The 21,393-nt window shown below is 35.3% G+C and overlaps 2 protein-coding genes across 3 annotated transcripts; one reads left to right on the forward strand and one right to left on the reverse strand.

The window, feature by feature from the left end:
* Positions 1 to 11,704: 11,704 nt before the first annotated feature.
* On the forward strand, positions 11,705 to 16,605 carry LOC112743891 (uncharacterized). Its single transcript, XM_025793306.3, has 8 exons — positions 11,705 to 12,911; positions 13,201 to 13,277; positions 13,390 to 13,558; positions 14,058 to 14,146; positions 14,376 to 14,540; positions 15,230 to 15,307; positions 15,491 to 15,594; positions 16,119 to 16,605. Exons 1-8 carry the CDS (start codon positions 12,260 to 12,262, stop codon positions 16,222 to 16,224), a joined length of 1,440 nt encoding a protein of 479 aa, XP_025649091.1. The 5' UTR covers positions 11,705 to 12,259; the 3' UTR covers positions 16,225 to 16,605.
* A 961-nt stretch (positions 16,606 to 17,566) lies between these two features.
* On the reverse strand, positions 17,567 to 21,103 carry LOC112743892 (uncharacterized). Of its 2 annotated transcripts, XM_072214777.1 has the most exons (7): positions 21,006 to 21,103; positions 20,498 to 20,698; positions 20,193 to 20,366; positions 19,643 to 19,768; positions 19,197 to 19,301; positions 18,628 to 18,801; positions 17,567 to 18,187 (listed from the first exon to the last, which is right to left on the reverse strand). In XM_072214777.1, exons 2-7 carry the CDS (start codon positions 20,693 to 20,695, stop codon positions 17,822 to 17,824), a joined length of 1,143 nt encoding a protein of 380 aa, XP_072070878.1. In that variant the 5' UTR covers positions 20,696 to 20,698; positions 21,006 to 21,103; the 3' UTR covers positions 17,567 to 17,821. The 2 variants fall into 2 exon arrangements, with proteins under 2 accessions (XP_072070878.1, XP_025649092.1); XM_025793307.3 differs by lacking the exon at positions 21,006 to 21,103 and having other exon boundaries at positions 20,498 to 20,874.
* Between the last annotated feature and the right edge of the window lie 290 nt (positions 21,104 to 21,393).

A 21,393-nucleotide genomic window follows, 5' to 3' on the forward strand; every position in this document is an offset into this window, starting at 1 on the left:
TACCTTATCAAGCTGGCTACAATTTCTTTCAACCATGTTCCTGTTGTAATAAGAAACTGCAATGTAATCGTGTATGGTGTCATGAAGGCATTCTTACAAAGCTTGTAACAAGACGAGAATCTTGTTATATGATTCTTCCCAATCGTCTTCTGCTTCGCCATCCACATCTTTCGATATGATGGCTTGAAATGATAACTCTACTACACTGTACTTTGCAGGTTCATAGTGCAAATCAGATTGCTATCCAACTAAGCATGATCTTGAGACATGGTTGGTACCAAACAGGTATGTGGCTCTCAATCCTACGCACCTCCCTACAAATGTAGTCACAAATCCCATCCTCTAATATATAATATAATCAACATTTACTTATTAATTTCATAAAATGCAACAGATGACAATTACCAGTAGTTCAAATTTTGCTGAAGTACTACCCGAAGACTCCATGGACACATAGTAGAGAACTGCTTGCATCAACAATGGTATTTCATCCTATCCAAAATTTTATGTCACCATCCGTGTTGTAATCTTCTCCTTTGCTATAGTTAAAAAGATTATCTAGTTGCATTGCATCCAAGTTAAGAGTGTGATAGTGGTTTGGAACTTATGATCATTGTGGAATGGCCAAAGGGGGAGGAAGAAGAAACCGAGCACTCCCACTAGCTGGAGTCTCCGACACATACTCCTCGGAGGAATGACTCTCGTTAGACAATGTGGTTTCGGCAACGTAATTTGAATTAGACTTACTCTCGTCTTCGACACAATTACAAGGTTCGGCAAAGTGAATCAGCATTGCTGCTACCGAACTGCATGTGAGATCGAAGAGGACGGCCCAGAACCCCACCTACGTCGCAGTGTACCACTCCATCTCATGCTATAGTATTAGCTTAGCATGTACATCAAATATTATCATCACATGCTGATCATCTTCAACTCAAAATATCCTGTTAATACACCTTCCACTTGGCAACGCTGATAGAAATCTATATGCAAGTATCCCAACCTCTTTGGAATCTATTGCACCCATGTTGTTCAATATAACATTTTTTTAACGTAACTAGAGAATCAAGACGATAAGTGCGCAACATTACAAGTGAATTGCACTCACCGCTTCTTATTATCCCATTCAGATAAACTACCACAAAAAAAATCTGACTACTAACCATGTGTATGGAGAATAAAGAGAGGAAAAATAGAAAGCAATGGGATTGGTGTAGTGTGATGAGCTTTTGAGTCAAGAACTTCTTTATATAGGATTTTCTTTTTTTGTAGTAGTTATCTAAAGTGTTGAGACATCTTAATAAATATACACATATTCTGAGTATACTATTCAATATTTTGTTTTGAGTATATTCTGGGTACTAAGCATCCGGTTTTTGAATAACTACGCAATTGTATCATATCCCAGGTACAACTATTTTCTCTGGTTTTTAAAAGTTTTACATATCTTCGGTATTGAATATCCAATTTGTATTATTAATGATTTTTTTTCATGGGTATACTCGGAATGTGTAATGTGTATTTAAAATTGTAATTTATCTACACATTACATATTTTAATAAATATTATATTTAATTAATTTAAATAAAAAACTTATATCTATATAAAAATATATGGTTGCTAATTTTAATGTTCAAATAATATTTTTGTTTGAAAAATTTTTAGGAGAAAAACTTGAATTTAATTTGCATATCTATATAATAGTAATATGCCCTTCCATGCATAAAAAAACCTTGAATTTTATTTGCATATTTATATAGTAGTAATAAGCCTTTCCATATGCATGGCACAACAATTGCAAACGACCTAATTTTTTGTTTATCTTCTCAGCACGAAAGCTCAGAAGTAGCACTAAAAGTTTTTAGGTTAACATCACTCAAGATACACAAATTAATTATATAATGGATTTGAAGAATGACAACTCATAAATAATGTGGGTGTATTGTGTATTTGTGTCGTCTAGAAACATAAACCTAAACCAACAAAAAAATATATAGATAATATCGAGAGTCGAAAGAATATTAAATCTTACATTGATAGCTAACAACATATTTAAGCCTTTTATAGAATTATATTATATATTATACTATAACATGGAATATATACAACATATTTATAAGTAAGTAGAGCTTTATAAAGTTACATTATTTACATGTTTTGTTCATGAAAAAACTTTCACCTAAAACTTTTATGGAAGAACTAGGTTTCCAATTGCTGCTGTCAGTGGTACTCGATCGGAGTGGAACATATTAGTGTTTTCAAAAAGAAGAAGGAATCTTGCCGAGCAAAAAAGAAAAAAAGAAAGCAAAGAGAGAGCAGAGAAGAGGGAATTAACTTGAGTATTATTGTTATTACTTATGTTTACAAAGAATGTGATGTGTGTGTGTGAGTTTGGTCTTGAACTTGTTAAAGAATGCTTGAAAAACTTGTTAAAGAGTGCTTGAGTTAAATGTTTTTCATGATATCAACAACTTGTTCTTATCCTAAAATTTGAGTTATTGCTACCAACCTTGCATCACTCTGTCTCTCACGAAATAGAAATTTAATTCGAAATAGATAATTAACTTGATTATTATTGTTATTATTACTTGTATGTTTATAAAGAATATGGTGTGTGTGTGAGAGAAAGAGAGAGAGTTTGGTCTTAAACTTGTTAAAGAGTACTTGAGATAAAGATTTTGTCATGATATCAGCAACTTGTTCTTGTCATAAAATGTGAGTTACTACTTCTACATGCAGGGGGCAACTCCTTTCTCCAGCAACAAGTGACACAGGGCTAAAGCTCTTTAAATTGAGTTCAACTCTCCCCACTTTGTTGGATCCGAGTAAAGATTTGAAGATAGAAGAGAGGAATTTTGAGAGAGAAGAGTTCCGTAGTGAAGAAGAAGAAGAGAGTTAGTAGTTTATTGAAAAAAAAAAAGAGTGATTATACATAAAAAAATTATAAGTTTGTATTAATAAAATAAGTACGTAATTATACGGTACCTTAAGAACATATTATCAATTATTTGGATCATTCGATTTATGTAAGTTAATAAATTTTATTTTTTTGTATTTAAATTTTTTAAATTTTAATTAATATTATTTTTTTAGTATTAGCATCATATGATGATATAGCATTGTTATTTTAGTATTATTTTGGTTGATCTTTTACAATATAAAAATATTGTTGGTGTTTTTGGTGAAAATGGGGTATTTAGTGTAATTCCACTATGTTTGCATATTTGGAAAATTTCGGTGCATACATGGTGTCAAGATCTAAGTTATGCATAAAAGGTGAAACATACATCGGTTGATTGACAGCGGGAGGAACCACTACATTTTTCACCGCTACCTCACCTCCCACATCGCCATCTTCGTCTTCGTCGTCGGCTCATAAGTAGCTTCGAAGTCCTCTTCGCTATCACTGTTTATTTCTTCGTACACTTCAGCTCTATCATCTACATCTGAATCATGTTGAATCCCATCTTCCTCTATATTTTCAAACTCAACATATACCTCAATCTTTGGTTGTTGCACCTGAGTCTGTCGGTGAATATGGAACATATTCTATATACTTGCTTCGTCAATGATCAACATAATATCAAACTCTATATTAGACTACCAAATACTATAACGGAATTCTGGTACAGAATATTGCTCACTTTCTTCAACATATCGTTCTCCATGTTTTGACAGAGACCGATATGAAATTCTATGAATATTATGGTGCATGGAACCAAAAGCGAAAACGAATTCTCACACACAAAACTCACTCGCTCATGAGTATTCTGTATAATCTCACCTTTGTGATACACTTCCAAATTTGCGGTACCGTCTATCACACCACAAACACACTCAAACAAATCTCCTCTTCACCTTATATAGGGCGAGCACTCAACACGCAGGTCACGCGTTGCATCGCTAACGAATCATACTGCGACACGTATACAGCACATCCCCCACATCCGTTTATCTGGAATTACACTAAATACTCCTATTTTCACAAAAACACCAACAATATTTTCATATTGTAAAAAATTAGCCTAAAAAATCAGCCAAAGAGGACTACCAATAATAAATGAAAAGAATTTTTGGGTAATTTGTACGTACACATGTTTTTCAAACCTCATGATCAAATAAGGACAAACGATAAATGTCCTGTAAACAATATATATAATAGATTTTGACCATTAAATTAGAGAATTATATATATAAAAAATAATTATTTGTACCAATAAATTTTATCAATGCTGACAAAAATACTCGCTAAAGAAGAAAATTAACATTGTACCTATTAAAGATGGATTCTGTATGATAAAAGTACTTAAATTCTAAATTTTTGTTGACTTTTTAATAAAATTTTCAAATTACTCTCATCTTTTATCTTCAACCTCAATTTCATTACCATATTTTTTTTTTCAAATTTCAAACTTTCACATCTCTTCATTATCACTACCAGTAGCGGAGCAAAAAATTTTAGCAAAAAAATTATAAAATAATATTTATGTTAAATAAAATTAATAAATATAATTATTTTTAAAATTTTATATTAATATGTAAGACTGCATATAGTTAAAGTTAACTAAAAAACTAAATTTGATTTTGGTTAACAAAAAATTTAGTTAAGGTTAATAAAGTAAATTAATTTTAAATAATAAAATTAACTATTAACCGATTATAAAATTAATAAATTGATTTTAAAATAAAAAATAATTTTAAAAGTAATTTATTTTTATATAAAAAAATTGGTTTTTTACGTAAAAGCCATTTTTTAATCTAAAAACTATTTTTTTTCTTTTAAAAACTAAATTTTCTTTAAATTATACAAATCAATTATAATTAATAAGTTAATTTTTGATATTTTGAACAATTAATTTTATCTTAACCATATCTATCTCTCAAAAATCTTAAAACTATTTATCTTTATTGTTATTTTTATTACAATCAAATAATATATTGCAACAAAAATAAAATCTTATCTTTCTAGCAAATAAAATATCCAAATTTATTAATGTAAACAATGCTAATATTTCAATAATATTTAACTAGTAATGTTAATTTAAAAATAAAATAACAACTCTTTATTAGCAACTTGTATTTTTACTAGCTATGCTATCATTAGTCTAAAATTAAAATAATACATAAAATAAAAATATATGGGAGGATAGATCATAGAGAATTTTTTCATTTTAATTTCACCATAAAAAAACAAGTGAACGATGAAGGTGAGTATTAAACATGAGTAAACAAGATGGGAAAACATCAATTTAACCAAATGAGCTAACTTTATTTTCTTTAGACAAGAACTACTATTTTTTTTTACAAAATTCTTGGGGCCATGGCCACTATTGTCTATACAATTGTCCGCCTATGACTATTACCTTAACCATCATCTCTATTTTCTGCTACTCTATTATTGCCACTACCACCGCTACCACCATCTTTCCACGCCGACGATGACGAAGACAATGGCAAGGCCTCCAAGAAATCCGCCTGTTCCCACACAACACTACCACTTCCGACGGCACCCACCTAAAGTCCCGCGACGATTTTTCACAAGGAGGATTTTTCAAATTCTATAAAGGTCTCCTTTAGAGATAAAGTCATTGGTCCAGAGAAATCGAAAGCCTTTACACTTACAGGATCTCTATCTGGGGATAGTATAGCGACGGTGGTGGGTAAGTAGGTGATCCCCAACCTCCATGTGTAAACTTCACTGAAAAAGCCAAGCTTTGTTTGGCAGAGCCTTATCGAGAAGTTTTGGTAATCAAGGCCCTTGATAAAAATTATAGTTACACAGCTTTTTCACACAAGTTTCGGATGGTCTAACGCATCAAAGATGGCTTTGATCTGCTTGATGTGGGATTTAGGTACTTCATGGTAAAATTTGATGTAGCTGAAGATCATTAGAAGGTCATGCTTAGTGGCCCGTGGTTGATTGAGGGGCACTATGTTCCATGTAAGCAATCCTTCGAGTCTACGCTTGTATTTCGGGTTTTAGGGCTCCTAATCTGGTGCTATCAGGAATAGGTCATGATGCGTATTGCTTCTGCAATAGGAGTCCCATCAAAGTGTACCTAGCCACTAAGTTGGCTGAGAGAGGACGATATGCCCAAACATGTGTTCAAATAAATTTAGGACTGCCAGTGACCAAACATATCATTGTGGAAGGCGTAACTCATGTAATGGAGTATGAAAGTTTAAATTTAATTTGTAATTCTTGTGCACGTTATGGCCACGATATGGCACAGTACTTGGGTAGAGACTCCAGAGAAGGAAAGGGTGCTAATTCTGATGCCACCAAGCCCGGGACGGTACAACGGCGGTGCCAAATCCTGAGCCCAAAATTCAAAATTCAAATGAAGTAGAACCTGATGTGGTAGGCGGTGTTACTGGCGAGAATCCCGCACTGAATTTGCAAGAGGATTTCGAGGCTAATAATTTACATGAAAATAACGTTGAGGAGGCTTGCATGCATGATGAACTGGGGTGGGAGCAAGTTGTGAGGAAAGATAAAACCAAGCTGAGCCAGAAGCAATCTAACAAGGCCCAAAGAGGCACTCAATCTAGAACCGGTTCGAGTAGGGCAATCAGGCCTACCATCCACTTCCCTCACACGGATGGTTCCAGCTCCTATCATGCCAGGGTCGGGTCACAGGTCAATGTCAGGCACAACGCTTCCCGTGATGGTGAGATGTTGGTCTCCTCAACTCGACACACTCCAGTGCCTCGCGGCTCCTCTCTCTGGAAACGACCAAGGCCGGCATCCCTACAGAGCTCGCCGGTTGAGAAGAGTGGAGGCACGGCGGTGGAAGCATTATCATGTCCTCTTGCAGCCGTGAAGGAGAGTGTTACCGTGGCAGTTTCATTGGAGAAGGAAGGCATGTTGCCGGCTTTTGCTGCATCAGTAGGCGAGAATGAGGAGATATTCTATAGAGATCCAACAACACGAAGGTCACGGGAGTCACTCCCACTGGACAAGCCTCGGTTTGAGGTTGGTGAAGCACTTTGATTCTCTTATTTTATATTTTTTTATTTTATATTATGGATAATTTAAATATAACAGCTTGGAATATTAGGAGTGCTTCTAATAAGTTAGCTCGGGTGAATTGTAAAGAGCTGGTTAGAAAATTTAAACTTATAATTTTTATTGTGGTTGAAACTTACTATCCTTTTCGACACTTAAAACTGTTCTGGAAAAGACTTGGTTATCACTCTATTGGTATAGTAGAGGCGTCAGGACATAAGGGGGAGTATCTGGTTCCTTTCTGCAATACAAGGTGCTCACTGCAAATGGGTTGATGCTTTCGATCAGTGTGTTACAGTTGAGGTTCAAGTAAATAATGTGATTTGGAGGTGCAGTGGTATCTTTGGTAGTCTTCAGTTTAATACCAGAGTTCTGCTATGAGATTATCTTGTTACTCAGTCCTCATCTTTTTGCGGGCCATAGATTGTTCTTGGTAATTTTAATGAAGTACTATTCTCTCACGAATTTAAGGGTTGCCTCTTCTTGAGTCGCCATGCAGATCGGCTTGCTGCCTCTCTAAGGGATAGTGATCTGCTTGACTTGAAGACTATTGGAAGACGATTTTTTTGATACAGAAGGGTTAAACATGGTGTTGAGGTGGCAAAAAAACTTGATCGGGTCTGTATTAACAGTGGATGGTTATCTCTATTTCCAGAGGCTTATGCAGAAATTTTAAATAGGCTTCATTTTGATCATTGTTCTATCCTAGTGGGCTGTACAGGTCATCCCTAATCGAAAAAGAATAGACCTTTTTGGTTTATTACAGCTTGGATAACTTATCCGGGGTACAGAGATATTATGAACCAATCATGGGAGGCTGGCTATAGAAAGGTACATGGCAAGCTTTCAGAAGTGCATAAAACTCTTTGGAGTTTAATTCTAAAGTGTTCAACAACATTTTCGTTAGAAAATGCAAATTAGAGAGGCAGGTTAATTTCCTTCAAAAGTAACTAGAAGTAATGGAGGGTTTGTCTATGCGGCAAAAAGAACAACAGCTGATTGAGGAATTTAATAACACGCTTATGCAGGAGGAACTTCTATGGTTTCAGAAATCCAGAGAGCAATGGGTGAAATTCGGGGATAGAAATACCAAGTTCTTTCATGTCCAGACTCTTGTGCGGAGAAAGCATAATAAGATTCATGATCTCTTTCTTCAAGATGGGGTGTGGAAAACGGATTCGGAGGTCCTTAGAAGGGAAGCTGAATTCTTTTATAAATGCCTATTCTGCCAGTCGGAGGATGTGGATTTAGGTTGTCTTGGTGATGTGCTGCTGGCTTCCCTGAATGATGAAGCCTGTTGTAGCTTCACAGTGCCAGTTACTTTGGAAGAAGTTAAGTTGGCTGTTTTTAGTATGCATTCTTTTAAGGCGCCGAACCCTGATGGGTTTTAGGCTTTCTTCTTTAAAGAATACTGGGAGATTGTTGGTTTTGATGTTTGGACTATGGTTCATCATGCATTCTCTAGTTTGGATATGGATCCAAGGATGATAGAAATTTTTGTGGTTCTAATTCCGAAGGTAGAAAACCCGATTTCCATGAAGGATTGTCGGCCTATTAGTCTCTGTAATATGGTTTACAAAGTTATAACGAAGGTCCTGGTCAATCGACTTCGTCCCCATCTCAAAGAGATTGTTGGGCCCCTTCAAGGAGGGTTTATCTCGGAGAGAGGAACTCCAGACAATATCATTGTAGCACAAGAGGTTCTCCATTTCATGAAGAAGACAAAGTCAAAGAAAGGCAGCCTGACCTTTAAGATTGATATGGAGAAAGCGTACGATAGAGTGGATTGGGAATTTCTGAAACAAACCCTTGTGAGTTTTGGCTTTCCTCCTCCGACAGTCATCTGATTATACGTTGTGTCACTGCTTCCTCGCTATCTATCCTCTGGAATGGGGATAGATTAAATAGCTTCACTTCGAGCAGGGGTCTTAGGCAAGGAGATCCTATATCACCATATTTGTTTGTGTTGTGTATGGAGAGATTGTCATGTTCTATTAATCAACAAGTTGATAGGGGATTGTGGAAGCCGGTTGCGGTTTCTAGAGGGGGTCCAAGAATTTCTCATTTGATGTTTGTCGATGATTTGCTTCTTTTCTGTAAGGCCGAAAAATAGCAAGTTCAAACTGTAATGGTAGCTTTGGAAAACTTCTGCAGAACCTCTGGGGTGAAGGTTAATGTGGAGAAATCTAAAGCGCTATGCTCCAGGAATGTTTCAGCGACAAGAAAAGAGATTTTCACTGGAGTGTTCTCCATCAGATTTGTCCAGAACTTGTGCAAGTATTTAGGGGTGAACCTTAATCACTCTCAGGTGACACGCACAACTTTCAATGATGTCCTGGACAAGATTTGGGGAAGGTTAGCCAACTGAAAAGGGAGATTGTTTAATAAGGCGGGCAGACTCTGTTTGCTCAATTCGGTAATGACTACGATTCCTACTTATCGCATGCAAGTATCTCTCTTTCCTGAAGGGGTAACTAATAAAATAGAATCCATGATGCAAAACTTTCTATGGAAGGGTCAAGCTTATGGTAGAGGCATGAATCTAGTTAACTGGAAGGTGTTGATCACCCCTAAGAAGTTTGGGAATCTAAAAATTAGAGATCCTTTTTGTGCTAATATTGCTCTTCTTGGAAAGCTAGTTTAGCAATTTTTTCACCATCCTGACAAGCTATGGGTTCAACTGTTGATGGAAAAATACCATTCCTCTAAGGATGATTGCTTCAGTCGATCTCGAGGTAGGGGATCTTATGTTTGGAAGAGTATTTGTCGAGTTTGGGATATCCTAAAGGAAGGTTTTATTTGGTGCATTGGGGATTTGGAACATAACTTTTGGTTTTCTAAATGGGGAAGAGAGGGGCGACTGTGTCATGAGATGGATTATGTTCACATTTTTTATTCGGATCTCCGGATCTTGGACCTTTGGTCTTCTGGACAGTGGAACCTTGAGACTATCTATTCTCCTCTGAATCAGTCTCTGTAGAGCAATATTAACTCTTACAACCCGGATGTTCAAGTTGGTTCAGAGGTCGGTTGGTATTGGACTGGTGCGGCTTCAAAGGTTTATGATGCTCGTAGTGGTTATTTATGGCTCAGTAAAAAGATGTTTAGTTGGGAGGATAGGGAAAATTGGCTTTGGCTTTGGCGTCAACATGTTATGGAAAAGCACAAATTCTTGGCCTAGCTATGTATTCGGGAGGCTCTTCCTACAGCTACATTTCGTTTCAGGAGGGGCATTTCACACAAGGATAGCTGTCCACGATGTTTCTCAGGTCAGGAATCAGTTTTATATTACATTCGGGATTGTCCAAAAGCCCAGCTAGTTTGGCAAGCTTTGGGGATCTCCGGTCAACCAGTGGATTTGATGAGTTAGTTTTTACATAATAGCAAATAGCGCCCCTTTAGATTCTTTTCTAGTCTCTGGTGGATTTGGCGTTCGAGGAATAACGAGATCTTTCATCCCCACGAGCCGTGGACTATAGACAAGGTAACTGGTATGACTTCGTCCTTGGAAAAAGAGCTCCGAAATTTTGAGTTGCAACGAGTGTCTATCCCCTCCACCATTAGTGGTTCTTGGATTCCCCTATCAGTGGGTACCTTTAAGATTAATTGTGATGTTAGTTATCCTGGCAATGGTGCTCGGGTTGATTTTGCGTGTGTTAACAAAGATTGGAAGGAAAGGTGGCAACGAGGCTATCTGGGAACAATTGAGAGTCATAGTATTCTGCCAGGAGAGTTGTTTGCTATTTGGAGAGGTTTTCTTTTAGCTTGGGACTCAAGACAAAGAGATATTATATGTGAGACAGACTGTGTGGAGGTCTTTACTATTGTTAATAATTTACATGATTGCACTAGTTTTATTGATCATTTGGTGTTGAAAATCCGAGATATCATGTCTTGAAAATGGCGTGCTGATCTCAGGTTGATCTTGAGAGATGCAAATACAGTAGCAGACATCATGACAAATACTGCAATGAGGATCCTTTCTCCCCAAGTGGAGTTTTTATTGCCTTGAAAGGAGTTTGAGAGTATTATTTAGCGGGACTGCCTTTCTTAAGCAGTTTCTTGTTTGTTTTTTCTTTTTTTTTGTTGTTTGTTTTTTTTGGTCACAAAAAATGATAATAATTAATTTGCTATTAAAGATAAAAAATAAAAAATAAAATATCTTAAATTTTAAATTTTAAATTTGATTTATTTATAATAAATAAAAATTAAAATTTAGAGTATAATATTTTTTATTTAATAAAAAGTTCTTAAAGAATATCTGACAAAGTCTAATAATAATAATAATAATAATAATAATAATAATAATAATAATAGTAGTAGTAGTAGTAGTATGATTTTAACATTAGTTTGTAGTACATACAACTATATATGTTTGTGATATTATAAAATCAAATCATTTATATTAATATTTTGATATTATACTTATAATATTATCTGTACATTTCAAAAATTATAAATTTTAATTTTATCTCATATAAAACATAATTAATTAACTTGTTTATTGATTCAGTTTTTTATTTATTAAATAATAATAATTGAATTCGATAAGATTTTACGTGAACTTACTAAAAGTAATAATAAATAACAAATTTTTTGAATTATATATAATAAAATTTTTTAAAAGAATTGGACACCAATTCTTCTAAATAGATAAAATGCAAATTATTAAACTTGTATTTTATATTTTTATCTAAAGAATGGCAATTGGACTTAATGATGAAAGAGGCAAAAACAAAAAACAAAAATAAATCTGAAAATAGAGTGGTGGTAGTGGGTGTTAACTGTTAAAGGCAGGAAAATGAGGAAAGAAAAACAAGTCTAGTATCTCAAAATAAGGAGTGTTTCTCTTCTTTCTATATATCTATTTATTTATTTATTAATTATTAATTTCATTTTAATTTATTTATATCATCGTCCTTCTTTGTCCTCTTCTTCTAGCTAGCTACCCCAATTTCTCTCTCTCTCTTCCTCTTTCTCTGTCTCAGAGAGAAAGGAAAAGAAAGAAAGGAAGCAGAACCAATTCCTAAATCCAAATTTTCATTACTCAATTCTCTTTAACACTTTAACCTAATCCCATATTTTTTAATTTTTTATTTGTTCCCATTTCATCTATCAATCCAAACCCTAACCCCTCTTTTCCTTCGTTCCCTCCCAATCCCAATTCAAAAGCTTTTCTTTTTCTTATTTCTGGGTGGTTTTTGTTGATGATTTCTTGTTAGGGTTAGGGAAATTGGGGGAAAACCGCGCATGGAATCGAACACAGACATGTTCAGGGTACCTTCTGCAGGAGGAGGAGGAGGAGGAACGGGACCATCGCCTTCGTCTTCGTCTTCGTCTTCCTCTTTGGTTTCTTCGTCGTCTTCGTCATTGTCGTCTTCTAATTCTAGAAGGTTCGGAACTATTTCTCCCTCTAACATCATTAACGCACCGCTGTCGCTATTATTGGAATATTCAGGGATTCTTCGCAACAATAACAACACCACCACCACCAGGTCGAATTTCAATAACCACGAACCTAACCCTAACCCTAATTCCGAGCCTTCCGTAAATGACGGCGAGTTATCGATCAGGATCATTAGTCCTTCCGAACACGATAATCACGATAATCATCGTCACAGGGAGGAGCAACCTTCGTCTTCTGGTGGGGGTGGTTTGGTTGTGGGGCTTCCTCACGATGAGGGTGGGTCCGTTATGCCCAATTCGAGCACCGGAGACACCGGGATTGGGAACGGGAATGGGATTGGAAACGGCGACGCGGGGACCGGCGGTGAGGGGGGCGGCAATGGGAGGGATTCTTCTTACCAGAGGTATGATATTCAGCATGCTGCAAGGTGGGTGGAGCAGGTTCTTCCGTTCTCTTTGCTCCTCTTGGTGGTCTTCATCCGCCAGCATTTACAAGGTGTCTTCTTCAATTTCCTAAGTTTTTTTATCGTATTATCATCTATGGGATTGAAACAGATTAGTTAGTGCTTCTTTGTATTAGTTAAAAGCTTCCTGAGACAGTCTTCAGAAAGACAGAAACAAAATGAATTTTTGCTTAGCAAACATGGTCTTTTTTTTTGGGGTTAATTTTCACATTTGGGAGATAGGAATTTTAGCTCTTTTGTTAATCATCCTAGATTGAGTAGGAGCTAATTAATTGTTTTCTCAAGTTTGGGAATTGTTGTGAACCTCTTAAGTCATTGCAGGGTTTTTTGTTACAATTTGGATTGCGGCTGTCCTTTTCAAGTCGAATGACATTCTAAGAAAACAAACAGCTCTGAAGGTGATGTGTTGTTTTTACGGCTACTCTGTTATTTGCTGAAAATTAATCCCTTGTTGCTGGTGTGAAGATTTTCTGTTTGTTTGTTGAGTATGGCTACTTTTGGTGGCTGCAGGGAGAGAGGAAAATACCTATTCTCATTGGGATTTCTGTTGCATTTTCACTTCATGTGATTAGCATCTATTGGTGGTATCAGAATGATGATCTGATGTATCCGCTGGTCATGCTTCCTCCGAGAGAGATACCGCCTTTCTGGCATGCAATTTTCATCATCATGGTTAATGGTGTGTTTTTCCCTCACTTTTGACTTGCTAGGTGTTTAACTTTTAGTTGTTTTCTGTTTTCGGTTTTCGGTGTTTTTTTTGTTTTTTTTTTGTTTTTTTGGGGGGGGGGGGGTATGATTGCATTTTGTTCCGGAAAATGTTTATAGCCATTATTTTTGTCTCAACTTGCACTTTGACAAGCAGCTGAGTGTGTTCAAGGGTCAAAAAGAGTTTAAATTCCATTCTCATCGGCTTTTGGTTTATGCATTCAGATTTTTGTACTTTTTTAGTTTGTTGTAACTGACATGTGCCATCATGATTCATCAATCCTTGCATTGTTTCTCATTCATCTGTGTCTGTTGTCAAACTAATAATTTTTCCGACAATTAGCCTGTTAGCATGAAGGCCTTTGTGTTGTGGAAACTCTTATTATGGATCTTGGAATTATTTTCTTTGGTTGAAACTCACTTGCACGGTATAATCTCATTTCCTTGCATTTAATTGTGTTCCACAATTTCAGACACTTTGGTCCGCCAGGCTGCAATGGTATTCAAGTGTATATTGTTGATCTATTACAAGAACAGCAGAGGCCGAAATTATCGTAGGCAGGTGAGGTCATAAAATATGAAGCACTATGAACATATGTTAAGTTCTAAAGAGTTTTTACCTTTTGGAAATAGCAATTGAGGGTAACTGGAATATTTTAAGATGGGTTATTTTTCAGGGTCTTAATAAGTTGTATAGCAACTTCATGCCTCTGCTACAGAATTTTGGTTTCAGAATCTTAACTACTTTCAGATATCATTACATTCTGATTCTACTATCATTTGTTTGTCAGGGGCAAATGCTGACTCTAGTTGAGTACCTTCTTTTGCTATACCGTGCCTTGCTGCCGACACCGGTTTGGTATCGTTTCTTTCTAAACAAAGAATATGGAAGCCTTTTTTCATCATTGATGACAGGACTGTATCTAACATTTAAGCTCACATCCGTGGTTGAAAAGGTGTGTTTATCTTTTAAAACCAATGGAGATTATATTTTGTTACATTGTAGTTTGTGGATGGTGATCTAAAGTCGGCCCTTTATTTTATCTGGCCATCCTGTGACTTCAATTCTTTTTGAATGGTATATGCATAATTATGTGTTTTTATTTAAACCTTCATCATGTTAACCTTTTTTTTTTTTTGGGTTTTTTTACTTCATCAAAGTAGGCAGGCAGGTTTACCACTAGTTTTGTTATTTAGCTTCCCAACAGATGTGGAAGAAATCAAGCCATGAAGCTTAAGAATAAGCTTTAGTTGTTGATACAAGCTCTTTTGTGGAAGCTAAAAGTTTGATCTCTTGAAAAGAGAATGGAAATAACTTCCCTTTTTTGCCTTTTTTTTGTTTGGTGTTTGGGGGGGGGGGTCTAAGATGTTCAACTTTAAAATGTTTTCCCTATAGGTAAAAATAAGTAGTTTTCAGTGCATTTTTCTAAGAAATCAAGTAGTGTGGCTGGAATAGTTTTTTCATTTATGTAGTCTGTTGCTTAAAATATTTGTCATGGTGTACTGTAGCATAGCATCTTCCATGATAAGTATGTCATTTACCTGGGATTGTATAGGAACTCGTTAGTTTATTGTTTTAAACTATTTGTGGATTACTTCGTCCCTGGTGGTGGTTTTCTTAAACCCTGTGTCTGTTGGTTGTCAGGTGCAAGCCTTCTTTGCTGCAGTGAAGGCATTGTCACGGAAAGAAGTTCATTATGGTTCTTATGCAACATCAGAGCAGGTACTGTGGGCTCCATAATTTTGGTGGTGCTGAATGAATAACCGAAGTCTGTTGTTAAGAACTTTATAGCCTCCTATAAGTTGTTCTTACCATACTTCACTATCTGTTAATAATTATTTTGTAGCCTCTTCCTTTCTTGTATGCTAGTTTTTCATGCAAGTTAAGGGGTTTATCTGCTGGCAGGTGATTGCGGCTGGTGATCTTTGTGCTATTTGTCAAGAGAAGATGCATGCTCCAATATTACTTCGTTGTAAACACATCTTCTGTGAAGATTGTGTATCAGAGTGGTGAGACTTGCTTTGTTGTTATATATACTGGTCTGCCTAGTAATCTGAAATTATTTTATTTATTTTGAATTGGCACTTGGTTACCTGTATGTATGAGTTTTTTTATTTTCAAATGTAGCAATAGTTTGCTTCATCTTTATGGATTTTAACTTAGAAGTTTCATGTTATGCTTTTTAATTTTTAGCATGGAGTTATCTGGTCCTAGATTTGGCTTTTCTAGAGTATACCCGGCTCTTTAGGTAGTAGAATGCGCAATAATAGCCGTTGATGAGAAAATTGCAGATATATTTATCTATCATACAGGATTCTATGTTTCAAATTTTTAAATTATTTTATTTTCAAAAGTAGCCGTCCACTCCTAATGGGATAAGGCTTTGTTGTTGTTTGTTATTTTCAAATCAGTGGCTATGATTGTTGAATGTGAATGGTAGAGAAGCCAAATTCACTGATCTTGCAGTGCTTCAATCTCTCTTGCTATTTTCATTTTTATTCCTTTCTATTTTCTTGCTCTCTTATTTTACCAGGTTTGAGAGGGAAAGGACCTGCCCATTGTGCAGGGCTTTGGTAAAACCAGCAGACTTGAGGTCATTTGGTGATGGTTCTACTAGTTTATTCTTCCAGTTATTCTAAGATATTATAAATACAAGCCAGGATGTTTTTCTGCTATGAAGCTTTTTACATTTTTGAAAGAAGCAACCTTGATATATATACACCAACAACACATGTAAAATTTCGCTGGAGGCATTCGTGGTTACACTTTGAGAACGTCGAATGCGGATGAGTCGCATTGAACTGGTCGCATCATGTTCATATAATGTACTAGTAAGAGGTTAAGTGTATCTTCTAATGACCCTGTAAGCTAGAGGAAGTTCATTGTAAGTCTTTGACTCTTCATTAAGAAATGAAGGTCTATTTCTGCAGTTTCTGCCATATATAGTGTAAAAGTGACAAATATTTCCGAATGTGGTTTATGAAACACACCCGCAAGGAGTGTTGCTTCACTTCACACAATCTTTGTGTAGTTTTATGTTTTTGTTTTATTGCATTTGATCTGATAGTTTCCTTTTCTATATATTATGATAACTTAGTAGGAGGTAGTTTTAATTAAGAACTATGTGAAGATGCTTTTAATTATGGGTTATTCTGAATTTATTAGATGAACATTTTGTTTCTCTTTGACTAAGGATAATCAACATCATTTCACTTGTGATATTGCTTTAATTTGTTATAGATTAGTTATAAATAACTAAAGTTATGATCAAACAATATACAGTGGTTTCATAATCCTGGTTGTCACTTGAAATAGGTATGTAGCTCAAAAAATGGTCTAACTATGAAATAGGTTCTCCATCTCACTAGACCAAAATAAATACTGATGACAGTAAAGATTAATTTTCAGAGAATGGTCAAAAAGGAACATTCAGTCACTATTACTTAAATACTTCATACGAGGCATGAGCTGAGTTAATTCTAGGTGTCTTTCTAAAGTACTGATGATTGTTGAAAAGTATATAAAGGACATGAAATGAGATCATTTGCGTAAATGCCTATATGGTATCGTTATATGAAACAATTACAAGTATATATGAACTTGTGTTAGCTACTTGTACTGGTTAATATTATTTTACTAGTAGAGAATTTTAATTACTTCATAGATGAGGCAGTAAGATGAAGTCATTTCAAAGCTTGATTGTGCATCTTCTGATGCAAAAGAAAGGAATGAATTGATTTGGACTTGCTACTGATACTTTGTAACATTCTGATTCTGAGGCCACTGTACCATATAATATAGGATTTTTGTTCAAAAAATTCACCATCCAAAATCTCTGGCTGGTTTTGTTGTTATTTAACTTATTAATCTTCTTATGATAATTTGACTTCTATTAATGCATTGAATCTGAATACCAATACTTCCCTAATATAAAGATGAGAAAAAAGTGCAATTTGAATTACAAGAAGTTACAAAAAGAAAGAAAAAAGAATAACTTTGTATAGATCAATATCAGCCAATACAATAAAAAACCATGAACATAAGTCAGACAAAAATAAATAAATAAATAAATAAATGTGTAGTTTCTTGAAATATCACCCAGCCTCTTCCTCAGTGGTAAAAAATAGAAACAAATTAATAAATGCTACAAAAAAGAAAAACATGCATTTTCCTTGCTTCTAAACAAGAAGAACCCCATCTAAACTAAATGCTATTGTTTGAAGGAGAACAGATATATCACTTTGGAGAAGCTGAGACACTGGGAAGAGGAGCCTCATTTTCTGATGCACTCTTACTATCTTTCTCTATCACAGTTAACATCTCGTTTGGGAGAATAGGTGAACTTTCTGAGTTCCGAATAACCACTCGAAGAGGTGATTCTGATGGTGATGGGTTGAAAGACGTTATCCGGGACACCCCACTCGAGCTGTCATAAACCTCTGGGACTTCGGCGATGCCATCATCCAGGTACACTACATCCTGCATTGTCAGCTGATGGTACTCCACAATCTCCCTTAGGAAACGGTTTTCCCTAGCATATACCTCATTCTCGCCTGCCAAGCGAGTCTTCTCGGCAAGAAGCGTCTCCAGTTGAAACCGAATCTGTACAAGTTACAAAAATATAGCCATATAGGAGTTTCATATTTAAATGATCATATTCTTGTTAAAAACACAATGAGTTCTTGGGATATATGCCTAACACAGGGTAGTTAGTATATATGCATATAATAAACAATTCCATAGTGTGCTTGAAGCAAAAGAAAGCTCTTGCCTTCAACCACAAAATGCGTACCACTTTAACTATTTTTCAATGCTGTATATGATAGGCAAACATGCAATGGTGTAAAAGCTAGAAGGGATGAAAAAAATAATCTCCAGCAAAAATGAGGTTATAAACTTATGAGACTCAGACATATAACTCATGTTTAGATAAAACAACACATGAAATTGGAAGATGCTTTCAAATTTTGTTATGCCTGTATGAGTGCTTCATAGGTGTTGTCATATCAAATTTGAAATAGGGAACAACAAATAACCAATACCATATCATCATCTTCACGGTTCTGTCCCTTAGTGGTAGTGGTATCGCGGTCGCGGAGCATTTTATTTTCTTCTTCTAGTTGAGAACACCTGGCTTTCGCAAAAGCCAAATCTGCTTTAACAGTTTTTAGCTCGCGAAGAAGTAGTTTTGCTTTGGCAGCCGTTGCCATTGCCACCTGCAAGTCGCAACCAAAGCAAAGTGAAATTATGCTTGTTCAGTTACTTAAGACCACAAACATTTTATTCAACTAAACTGTCATTACAAACTCAATTTTCTTTTCAGAAATGCTATCAGAAGCGGCTGATAATTCAAAGGAGTAAAAGGTTGAAAACTACTCATCAATCCAATGGTTAAAAAACATTATGATGTTCTGCCATAAACTTCTGACAATGAAATTCTGGTTTAGTATTTTTCTTATGATTTTATAATGGTTGAATGTGTCATTACTGATCTGCATAGAACCATCTTATTCAAACTAAAAAAATCTATTAACATCTCTGATATAACTTATACAGTCTGTGCCTTCACTTAGTGAGGCAACAACACACGATTACATAGTTGGCACCTTACTTCTCGAGATGCCTTGAGTTGTGATTCATTGTCCTCGTGACTTCCTTTAAGCCGGATTTGAGTCTTCAGTTCTGCTGTCTTGCTCTCCACGATCATTCGGCCTTCCTGAAGAAATTTGAGAAGCAGCAATGAGATGAAGAATGTGATAATGGTTATGTTGTTTCAATACTTGAAATGATACAATTCCCATACACCAGATAATGAAGAATCAAATTAGTAGTTAACTATGTGTCTCAACTAGTTCACAATTCTGTTTTTTTCTGAAAGCAAGATGTTACTACATTGTTACCCTATAATAAAACATCATTAATAGACATAGATCAGGTTTGATGTTTCAAGCGTGGAAGAAACATTTGCCAACTAATTCAAACAAAGCCATGTAACTTGTTATGAACTGTGGACATAAACCAATTCCAAGGTGGAAACATATAAGACGGAGAATTTACCTCAAAAGCCTTCTCAAAGGTGTCACCTAAGTGATTAAGGGAACTAGTGATTGCCTCCAATCCCTTCCTAATTGTAGGGTTGTCCCCTAAATTATGAGATTCATGTTGTTGATATGACGGCTTCGACTGTGAAGGGAAGTCCCAATCATGGCAAACAAAAGAAAACACAATTGATTCCAATTCAACTAGACATAGATTTAGAGTCTCAGTTCTATGGTTCATGTGATTTACATTGAGTTTAGGAATCATACCATAAACATAACACATCCATTGGTTTAATAATACAAATACAAGATATAGATACAATACAATACCATTTAGAGGGAAATGTTTTTCCATTTCAGTATTAATATGAATTATTGCCAACACAACAAGTTATACTAAAGATCCTGAAAAATTAGTATGAAAAGTAATAACATAATTGGAAGCATGTAATTAATATCAGAACAGATACAATGACTAATTTTAAGTATTCGAAAATCATAGGATGGTAGGATGGATTCAAGAAGAATCAACATTTTTGCCTCACATTTGAACCAACATTAATCACCTGAGATTCTGGAGCACCTGTATTACTGAATGGGTATGATCTGAATTTTTGTGGCATAGTGGCATGTGATGATGAATACGGATATGGAACAGTGTTAATATCATCATCAATAATTGATTTGGCTCTCTGAGCCAAGACACCCCAGAAGCCAGTCTTTGAGTCACCATCATCATTCTGCATGCATGCAAATTCACCCATTCATTCGTTCATTGAGACAAATCATCAAACACATGGTATCATTTCCAATAAGATAGACTCATCAATAAGAAAAATGAAAAGATTTCTTGATAGGGAAGGAAAAAGACCTTGGATTTGTGATGATCAGAGGCAGGGTCGAAGGCGTGGCCGCCAGAGGCGGAGGCCTTGGCTTGAGCAACAACGGATGACGACGACGATGAAAAATCACTCTTGATTTCATTGTTTTCAGGTAATGATGATTGAGATTGAGGAATCTCATCCTCAAAGGTTGAAGACTTTGGACCCTGCCTTCTTCTGTAAGCCATGTTCTGTTATAAGAGAAAGGAGAAAAAGAAAAGAAAAGAAAAGAAAGATCACAGGTTCACAAGAAGAAAGAAATGAGGGGAAGGAAAAGAAGCCTAAGCAAAGTTTTTGATTCAGATTCAATCAACAACCTCTTCTCCTTTTTTGAGGGGTCATGAAATAGAAATACCAACCAAAATATGAAACATTATGTCATGCTGCTATGTCATATACAAATTAATTAATTTTTAAACCCATAATCTAAATATCTAAATATAAGTAATAATTGTTAAAAAAAAGGAACGTAGGATAACTGTAACTGGAAGTACTAACATCACATTGGTTTGAAACTTTGAATAATCCTCGTTCTATTTTTAGCGGTCTGAATTTCGAGTTATGTTAGTGCTGATTGCTGAAGAGTGTCTAGTCATATATAGAATATCATTGCATTCTTTTCGGCACTAATCTATAATGTATAGCTAAAGTTTAGACAAAAATAAATGTTTGGAGTGTTTAGTTTATTATTCTGTTTAAGTAAATATTGAGATGTTCAAATTTTGTCTTATACATATAGTAATTTATTGATTGATGATAAACTTTTAAATAAAATTTCGATCCATGATGAATTAGTTTTTATTCTACCAGACTAAAAAAATATTGTGGAAGACTAAAAAACTTAAATAAAAATAAGTTTTTGAAATGCACAAAAAATATATTCTAA

The sequence above is a fragment of the Arachis hypogaea genome, chromosome 14 (assembly GCF_003086295.3).
Source record: "Arachis hypogaea cultivar Tifrunner chromosome 14, arahy.Tifrunner.gnm2.J5K5, whole genome shotgun sequence".
Classification (NCBI taxonomy): domain Eukaryota; kingdom Viridiplantae; phylum Streptophyta; class Magnoliopsida; order Fabales; family Fabaceae; genus Arachis; species Arachis hypogaea.

What these genes read in the sequence shown, in the direction of transcription:
- LOC112743891 (XM_025793306.3), top strand. Translation starts at nt 12,260, where the DNA reads ATGGAATCGAACACAGACATGTTCAGGGTACCTTCTGCAGGAGGAGGA. An exon ending in GAAAACAAACAGCTCTGAAG is followed by an intron (nt 13,278 to 13,389) that starts GTGATGTGTTGT and finishes TGGTGGCTGCAG; the next exon opens with GGAGAGAGGAAAATACCTAT. An exon ending in TCACATCCGTGGTTGAAAAG is followed by an intron (nt 14,541 to 15,229) that starts GTGTGTTTATCT and finishes GTTGGTTGTCAG; the next exon opens with GTGCAAGCCTTCTTTGCTGC.
- LOC112743892 (XM_072214777.1), bottom strand. Translation starts at nt 20,695, where the DNA reads ATGGCTTACAGAAGAAGGCAGGGTCCAAAGTCTTCAACCTTTGAGGAT. An exon ending in CAGGTGCTCCAGAATCTCAG is followed by an intron (nt 19,769 to 20,192) that starts GTGATTAATGTT and finishes TTCCCTTCACAG; the next exon opens with TCGAAGCCGTCATATCAACA. An exon ending in AACTCAAGGCATCTCGAGAA is followed by an intron (nt 18,802 to 19,196) that starts GTAAGGTGCCAA and finishes TGCGACTTGCAG; the next exon opens with GTGGCAATGGCAACGGCTGC.